A 9,182-nucleotide genomic window follows, 5' to 3' on the forward strand; every position below is an offset into this window, starting at 1 on the left:
TTTTTAACGCGTAGGAGCCGCCGTGTCGCGTTGATTGTCCTTGGGCTTCCACAGCTGTAAATTCGCTCCAGACTGGGATCACTTAAGCTTAGAGAGGAAGATAAAGAGAGAGAGAGAGAGAGAGGGAGAGAAAGAGAGAGAGAGAGAGAGAAGACAGAGAGAAGAGTCTACGCTTAAACTTACGTCTCCCCTCGCATTGCTCGTTCTCGAGGTGTTCCTTCGAGAGTGTACGTAGATATATATATATATATCGTCGAAACGCTCTTTCAGAACACAAATAGACTTATTCGCGTGCGCTGTGTTATGTTACTTGTCATTCGTTTTACGGATGCGCGGGGATTCGTTGCGAAACCGCCTCGCCGTAGCCCGGCTTCGTCGTCCGTGTTTTTCCGCGCGGAAACGGACACCGCTTCCATTTTCCGCGCGCGTTTCGCCGCGCCTTTCGACACCGATCTCCGTTACGGAGCCCGCATTGCGCGCCTCCTGAGGCGACCAAGGTTCATGGTTGCTGCACGCATTATTTTCGTCGTCGACTCGATTTAGAAGAGTCGCGAGGAGTGCCGTTTCGCGCAGCTCCCGAAGCCGGCGAGCGAGGGGATGAACGAACCGGCGCCCCGATTGCCGCTTAATCAAACATCGTTTAGGTCCCCTTGTTCATGATGCTGCGCGAGGCAAGGAAGTCGTCGAGTGTGTTCAAGTCAAAGAAGCTGCTGCTATCCGGTCGTCGTTTCTCGAGCGAACGAATGTGTCTCGTGGGAGAAACCGAGTTTCGCGCAGAAGCGGTGTAATTAGACTGTGTCGTCGGTGAAACCCCGACGACGGGGGATGACGGGAGAGGGGGGGAGGGATGGATGAAGATCTACATCGGCGTTGATGTCGGCTACTTTCCTTACGTCGACGAATTGCACCTACTTCCGGGCCCCGATCGCGAAGAAGCAAGGAGCGCTGAATGACGACGATGATACGCGCGCGCCCTCGTCGCGTCTCCATCGTGGCGGTGTGCGTGTCGTTTTACAAAGTGCGCCGAATGCCATTGCCATTCGCAAGAATGACGAGTGCACATCGATTAAACCAAACTATGCTCGCGCGAATCGTAGCGATGCGTGTACAGAATGGAGGAACATGTTCCTGGCGATGTGTTGGACAATGGTTGTGACGTACTCGAGCATGGTGACGACAAAGGCAGCGCCTTCCTCGAGGCAAACGATACCTAGGTGTTGTGGCCCTGCTTGTGAGGCTGCTTGTTCTCCTGGTTGGACGTAGATCGACCCACCAGGTCCTCGAGCTCGTCCGGCGTCAGGACGGTGAAGTCCCTGTTCGAGAGGAACGAAGAATTACGGTGGAATATGCGGTAGATTGTGAGACCGAACAATCCGCAATTCGGAAGGGGCCGATGCTCGGTTTCCCTTCAGCTTCGAAATCCCCCGCTTCACTCGGCATTCGTAAAAACCGGAAGCACCGCGAATTCAATTTACGATCGGGACATCTTCGCAATGCTGAGCAAGTTTTGTTAGAACAGCAAATTGTTTGTTAATACAGTGACGGCAGAAAAATTTGTTAGACGGAAAAAAAGAATTTTGCTGTTGTAGCAAAACGTCGTTGCGACAGCGATAAAATTTAGCTGGCATAACCAAATTATTTTGCTGTCCGTATATCCAGCAAATAGCAATTAATATTCTTAACAAGTCTTTCTGCTGTCCGAACAAGTTTTTTTTGCTGTCACTATGTTAACAAACAATTTGTTGTTCTAGCAAATTTGTTTCCTCCGTGTGTACATTTCGCATCTTCAGACCGAGCAAGATATCTGGATGAATGGATTTTTGTGACGTACAAATGTTGAACTACTTTAGCAGACGTATCGTTAAATCGCACGATACACGGAGAAAAATGATTTTTGTATTACAGCGAAGCCACATCGTTGCTACTGCGTATCCGTTGCGACAGCAGTAAAACGCGGTTGGCATAACCAAATTAGCGAATTATTTATAATTAGAGCAGAGCCAGTTTCGTTGCCAGGATAGAAAATAGTCCGCTGAGTGAATTTGTTCTTAGGACACGTTAATTAACGTTGTTAGAACGAAATGGTCCTACTTTTATCAATTCGTTCTTGCATCAAAGGAATTTGTAGATTCAGCAAAATAATTCAGCAAACGGCAATTAGTATTGTTAACCACTCGTTTTGTTATCCGTACAGTAACATACCGACAGATTTTGCCGCGGCGGCAAATAGAATTTGCCATGCGAACAATTTATTTTCTCCGCGCACGAGCACGGTGAAAATTTTACTGTCAATATGATGTATTATTCACCGAGAAATCTCTCTCTGTGTGGCTACAAAACCGCAGCGATTAAAGAAAAAGATCCACAGAGGGAAAACCTCCGTTCGGGTCCTGAAATATTCACACACTCTAAAACTTCCCTACAACCAAAGAAAGACGGAGGAAGAGAGAGAGAGAGAGAGAGAGATAGAGAGACATTGAACATTGGCCTTTTTTCTTTGGAGGAGCGGATATACCTCTGTCTGTCTGTCTTTCTTTCTCTGCCATGCTCACGAACGGTAGATCCCGACCCCGACACGATCGATCGGTCGGTCGCTTTACCTGTGCTGTGCTAGAAGCATGTCTATGCTGGTGACGCTCCGTTGATGAGTGCCATCTTTCTGCGCCGCGCTCTGTCTCCTGATGCAAACGGCCCTCAGTGGTGCGAGGAACAGACCGATCACCAGGAGGCCGCTGCCAGTGGCGATCAAGGCCGCCGAGTTCTGTGCGGCCTCCGCACCCGGCGCGAGCTGAACCAGGCCGACCACCAGCACCACCGCTCCCAACAGCAACGAGCCGACCACGACGTACAGCGAGTTTACCTGCGGTTCAATGTAATTCGAGTTGATTGGCGAGGGTTGCGGGGGAAGTACCGGGGAAAAGATTGCAGTGGAAGAATTACAAAATTTCGTAATGCCGAACCATAACGGAATTATGATTAAAATTATGTCTCTTGTAATCTTCAACAATGTGTGTCATGTGTATGTACACAGAGAAAAAGGTTTCTTCAGATTTAATATTTCGATTTATTTGACTAAAATTTGCTTCATAGAAATATATACAAAATATTTGTTCGAGTGAAAATTTTACTGTCTCATTCAAGAAAACTATTATTCAACAGAAAGAACGCTATTATTTGAAATAATATCTTTTAACTAAATAAAATATTACTTGGATACAGTAAACGTGTAAAATGAAACAAACACTTTCTTTACAAGAAAATGATCTGTCGTTGCAGACAAATTTTTTATTTAAGACAGAGATACACATTCGTTGAAAAGCCTAACAATCGTACTTGTTAATCGAAACATTAGTTTTGTTGGAGCATACCAATGATGAAATTTGTTTGGATGCGATAAAATTGATTAAATATGAAGGAATCTTTCTCTCAGTGTATTACATCAAAGATTACAACTAGAAATGTTCGTTTTTTATTCAATTTTTTAGAAAATCGAATTTTCTTCACAAAAATCGACTTTATTAGATGGATTCTCTTCTGCGCAAACATCCTTGATTACAACATGCGTAATAATTTCGGCAATAATTCCGGTGTAATCCAGCATTAACTTTTGTAATAATCCTTACTACAATATTTTCTGTGCGCAGTAGCCGAAGGTGGCCGAGCACACTGTTTACCTTTCCGCAGAAGTAGTACTCCGGTGGTTCCTTGTCTATCATAGCCAGTACCGCCTCGCTCTCCGCCAAAGGGCTCCCCGGCTGGCTGTTGCCCGCTCTCGAGCTCTTCTCCTGGTAATACGTTTTGTGGAAGACCTTCACCGTGGGCACCGGTAACGCCGTAATCATCTTGCCTGCCGGGGGTACGGAACAAACAAGGTTTAACTTCGTTTCCGTTTCTCTCCCTCTTCTTTATCTCTCTCTCTCTCTCTCTCTCTCTCTCTCTCTCTGTCAATTCGTCGTCGACTTCGCTCCGCCAGGTGTGATGTAATTGAACGCGCGAGGGGGGCGCCAATTAGTCAGATAACATCGGGACAGCCGGTAAAAAATTAATGCACGCGACACAGTTCTCCAATTACGAGGCTTCTCGCGCGCATCGAGCATTAATTCGCGTCGCCGTAATTCACGTGGCGATATCCATCTCGCGCGCGAGAGAAAAAGAACGTGTTTCCCGTTGGATCGTGGCAGGCAGCCGCGTGTGAGATTCGACGCGGGACGTCTCCCAGCCTGTCCTTCGTGCGTCGCGGATCGCGACGCTCGAATTGGCGCACCGACCGTTCTCCTTCGGTGTGTGTTTTAGTGGCCGGATGTGCAATGGTGGAGGCGATTACTCGGCAAACTCGGCGGTGGTGTCGGTGGCCTAGATATGTTCTCGGGGGCGATGGCCTTTGTACCTCGATTATCGAACAACCGAAGTGCTAGCGCAGGGTGCAGGTATACACACCGGCTAAAAAACCGACCGACGTCGTCGTCGTCGTTGGTCGCATGAGTACAAACGGGTAGACCGCCACCACCCTCTTGTATAATCCGAAATTCGTCTCCCTCCCTCCTTTCCTTGCCTCCTCTTCCTTCTTTCCCTCCTTCCCTACCCCTCCGGTTCTCCTTTCCCCCGCGTCGATACGCGTTAACGATAAATGTGATCTCGCGTGACCGCGCGTTTTGCGTTTACAGCGGGGCCGGAGAGGGTCGGAGGGGGGGGAATAAGAGCGAAGCAGAAAAACACGCCATTCTCCGGCTCTCGTATAATTCAGCGCGACCGGCATGCGAGAGAAAGAGAGAAAGACCCGATTTTAATATGATTAATATATATCTCCTTCCTCGGTCTCCCTCCCCTTCCCTTCGTTCAGCCCGCGAGATAACTTAGCGGAGTTAATAGCCGCCAACGCGGCCAACGTCGCCGCGACCCTCGCTGGGCCGCGAGGAGCGCCAAGATTTCGATTTGCAATGCCGAATCGCGCCGGTGAAATATGTGCATAATAAACGGATAACCTTTATCGCTTTAGAAAGGCGTAAAGTGGAACAGTGGCCTGATTCCTCGATGTCATGGTTGCGGCTCCACGTGCATCGTGGAGAGAGAGAGAGAGAGAGAGTAGGCCAGTTATAGGCGCATGAATGTGCAACTAGTATTACACTACTATCTTGTAGCCTGGATTTCTGCCAAAATCCTGGCCGGATACGCGCTAAGGAGGAGCATAAGGAGGAGAGGAAAGAGCGAGGATATCAACTCGTCCTCCACCCCCCCCGGGGACCCCATTCTGCACGCGTATCGAACACCGTACATGCCTTTTTCAGCTTCGACGACAGAAAAACGGGACTCCGAATTAAAAGGATACCATACGTCCGTAATAAGGCCCTTATTCTCGAGAATATGTGAAAGATGTTACATACGATACTTCACGAGTGTCAATATCGCATTTCGCGGCCAAATTTGAATTATCACGAGTAATTCGTATGCGGTGAACATCGCATATTTAGTAGGGTCAGATTATGCGAAAAAAAACATTGTGAACGAAGTCGTAAAATATTGTATATGCGATATTTTTCGCGTATATTCGAGAAGGAGAATTTACATGGAAAAAAATCAATCTTAAATCAATGATAGATATTTTTGTATATAAACGAGAACATTATAATCTTCTTGAAAGATTTGTAATCTTACTTGGATCGGTTTTGCGTATTGATGCAAATGTTACTTGCACTCGATTCAAGACTGAGGATCTTCCAAGAATATTCTCGCTTGCACATGAGAGTACCTATCATTGATTTAGGACTGTTTGTTCTCTGCGTACGATTCCGCATTATGCTCGATTTCGAAAATCCCGTATTTCCTCGCCGTCCGTTCGCGATTATTATTCATGTCGGACGGCGTTGGACACGCGTGTTCGGCGCGCATGCAATTCGGCGTTGGAGGGTAAAGTGCGACGCTACCACCGAGGTGGTTCACCCTTTCGCGGAAGATACCAACTCGTGGGCCGTTCTACTCGTTGGGCGATATCACGGCGAGAGCGGCGAATCGCAAATTTCGGGAAGAACGACGTGACGAGAATGATGCCTGCCTTTCTCTTTCTTATTGTTCGACCTTTCGCGACGCAATTTGCCTGGCCGGTCGGAGGCTATCCGGGGCTACGTGGTTCGCCCGGAAAGACCGGAGAACCGTCGACCGCATTGCCGTGAGACCCGGCCGACGAAAACAAGGGAGGCGATTAATTTATGGCAACGACCTACACTTTTCGTGCATTGACTCGCGCCTGGTTACCGTTGATATTCCGTTTGGCTGTGCTCCAGAAAAATAGCTATAACAGTTTCCGATAATCGAGGTTAGTGCACGCCATATGGCCGTGTGTCCATTCCTATCGCGATTTCATTAGCCTTAGCAGCCACTCGCGAGGGAGAAGGAAATATAGCCGTCCGCGAGAAACGGAAAGCGGTATTTATATTTGTCGACAGACGAGATAACAAATCCGTACACTGCCCCTTTCCGGGGTGCATATCTCACGGAGATAATAACGAGATTCACGAGCTTTTCTCAATTCGAGCCGGGCTCGAAAACATGACTTTCTATGCGTGTCGGATCTCTTGACACTCGACGCTCGATTTTGCCCTGCAACTGATCGAAATCTCAGCTCTACTAGCCGGTATAACGCGAATGATGCCAGATGTATGTGTGTTGCACTAAAATCTCGGAAGATCGATAAATGGGTCACCATTGCACATGTAACATCCAAGGGGAATTTCACGCTTTACCGATAAGCGTTCAAACACTGAGTCGGATATTCTATATCGAACGCGTCCCTGAGCAAATTAAGGCAAGTGTGTTTGAGTCTCGTTAATCGGTAAACCGAAATTTCTCGCGGCACATCCACGGAGGGAACACACAGCCAACCGAGATGATTGTACACACCGGTGTAATATTAAACGCGAAAACGTAGTAGGGCGAATTACCCGCTAACGAGACGTTCTGTTGCCCCATATTTGTTCATCCGCGAGAGAGAAGAGCAACGGGGAAATAACGAACGATGGCAACCGAGCTCGCGATGTTTGGCGGTGTTGGTGCGGGTTTCTCTCTCTCTCTCTCTCTCTTTCTCACCATTTGCATTCCGAAAAATGAAAAATTGCAGGTGGATGCGGCTCGTGAATGTGGAAAATTACGGGGAAAATTTCACTCGCTTCCCCGAGCACGAGCTTGCAATGACTGCTACGCGAGAGAGAGAGAGAGAGAGAGAGAGATACATGTCACCGAGGATACCGGAGAACGCATTTTCCGGCGGAGGAGAGAGATCAATCGTTCGTTATTGCGCGAAAAAAGGAGAAATTGCCTTCGTTTCACCCTTCTTGTCTTGTCTTGTCGTCGTATTCGACTTACCTGGTTAGCTGGAAATCCTGCTGGAACGTAAGAGAAAGAGAGAGAGAGAGAGAGAGAGAGAGACTACGAAGAGCCTCCTAGCTTCGTCGTGTTTCACCACGGGGAGTTGCTGCTGCTGCTGCTGCACTTGGGAAAATACCGGATAGGTGGAAAGCGGTGAAAAGAAAGAGCGCGAGGCGAAAGAAGCGGAACGAACGACGAGCGGGGGTGGGAGGAAATGAGAGCACCGTAAAGCCCGTAAAGCACGCTCAGCTGAAACCGTTTTGACGGGGTGGTGGTCCCGCGACTACTGAACCTTTTGAGATTCGTATCCTGGTCGATAAACTACCCTACACAGCCGCCCACCAGGCCTGTGCTAAAAGTATCGTCGCACCGACGACCACCTGGTGCGTCGAGCTCGCATTGCGCGCGCATGCATTTACCATTTCCGAGATGACGTCCTCCGGCCTTTTCCAAAACAAACGATCGCGACGTACTCTTCAAGAGCACGGGCTCCTAAAGATCCTGCCGGAAGGGAGAGGGGAAACAGGAAATGAGAAAGCACGCGTGCTGAAACTTGAGATCGCGTCAAATTCGGAGAATTCGATCCGAGATGTGGCGCAAGTTGCCGGACTGTTAGCGGTCCCGATTGCAAAATTATTCTATTCTCTGATTCGGAAAATCATGAAAAGCCAATACCGCGTTCTTCCTACACGGTAAAAAATTTTGCGTCAAATTTGACACATTTCGCGTGTCTCAAACGATCCATACACAAATTTTCGCGTTAATCTAACACAGAGCGAATACGTTGAAGAGCGACGCGAATATTACGTGAAAAATTAACGCGAAATTAATATCTGTAATATTTTAATCGACACTCAAGTACAATATGTGTTATTTTAACACTTGCGCATGTTGAATATCAACTTGACAGAAAATATTGAGATAACGCGATATGTTAAATTAACGCACGGATGCGTTGAAAATTTAACGCAGAAATTTTTGCCACAACCGATTTTAACGCAAGCGCAAAATGTTTCTTACGCGTACCTTCCTCGATGACGTACGAATCGAATAGGCACGGAGAAAACAAATTCTGCTACAATAGCAATGTTTCAATATCAATATAGTGGCAGTAAAAAAAATTTGCTCAGACAGCGAAAAATTCGTTTGGACGGCAGAAAGAGTCGTTAAGGATATTAATTGTCCGTATATCCAGCGAATGACAATTAATATTCTAACAAATCTTTCTGCTGTCCAAACAATTTTTTTTTTGCTGTCACTACATTGACAAATACTTGCCGTTCTATCAAAATTTATTTCCTCTGTGGGCGCTCTCGATGCTGGGATTTTGGCGAATACAGCAGAACGGGAATGATTCTCACACACACACACACATACAAGACAGCTTATTGTTAGTGAAAACGTTTTATTAAACTCTGAAAGTTTAAAATAGCGATAGAGCTGACTTTTGCTTACAGTTTTGTTTTAATGTAGAATCACATACAAGGTATATACCGCCCGTGTGTTCTCGCGCGTAACGGCAACGTCGGGAGACGACGACGACGACGAGTCGCGATGATCGATCGACCGTTACCGAGACCTCTTCTACCACCAGCTCGTTCCGCGCGGCAGAAACGACGCGAGGGGGGACACTCCGCTCGCGGCACGTTACGCACGAGGGGCTCGCTCGCATTACAAGATAGATTTCGGACAAAGTGTCGTGATGAAACTTTCATAATAATTGTCGGTCGGTCCGCGCAAACGGAACGTCGTGTCTATCGTAGTTGCAGATTATGGCTCCGCGTGTAACCGTATATATATATATATATATATATATATATATA

The 9,182-nt window shown here is 47.3% G+C and overlaps 1 protein-coding gene across 1 annotated transcript; it reads right to left on the bottom strand.

Moving 5' to 3' along the window:
- Positions 1-274: 274 nt before the first annotated feature.
- On the bottom strand, positions 275-7,910 carry LOC106749286. Its single transcript, XM_014628597.1, has 4 exons — positions 7,357-7,910; positions 3,675-3,847; positions 2,601-2,860; positions 275-1,313 (listed from the first exon to the last, which is right to left on the bottom strand). Exons 2-4 carry the CDS (start codon positions 3,840-3,842, stop codon positions 1,211-1,213), a joined length of 531 nt encoding a protein of 176 aa, XP_014484083.1. The 5' UTR covers positions 3,843-3,847; positions 7,357-7,910; the 3' UTR covers positions 275-1,210.
- Between the last annotated feature and the right edge of the window lie 1,272 nt (positions 7,911-9,182).

This window comes from Dinoponera quadriceps, unplaced genomic scaffold (assembly GCF_001313825.1).
Source record: "Dinoponera quadriceps isolate SergipeBrazil2010 unplaced genomic scaffold, ASM131382v1 scaffold2952, whole genome shotgun sequence".
In the NCBI taxonomy this organism is placed as follows: Eukaryota; Metazoa; Arthropoda; class Insecta; order Hymenoptera; family Formicidae; genus Dinoponera; species Dinoponera quadriceps.

Excerpts from the sequence above, each read along its gene's own strand:
- LOC106749286 (XM_014628597.1), bottom strand. The coding sequence starts at position 3,842 with ATGATTACGGCGTTACCGGTGCCCACGGTGAAGGTCTTCCACAAAACG. Across the intron at positions 2,861-3,674 it reads AGTACTACTTCTGCGGAAAG|GTAAACTCGCTGTACGTCGT; the intron begins GTAAACAGTGTG and ends ATTGAACCGCAG. Across the intron at positions 1,314-2,600 it reads ATGCTTCTAGCACAGCACAG|GGACTTCACCGTCCTGACGC; the intron begins GTAAAGCGACCG and ends CCTCTCGAACAG.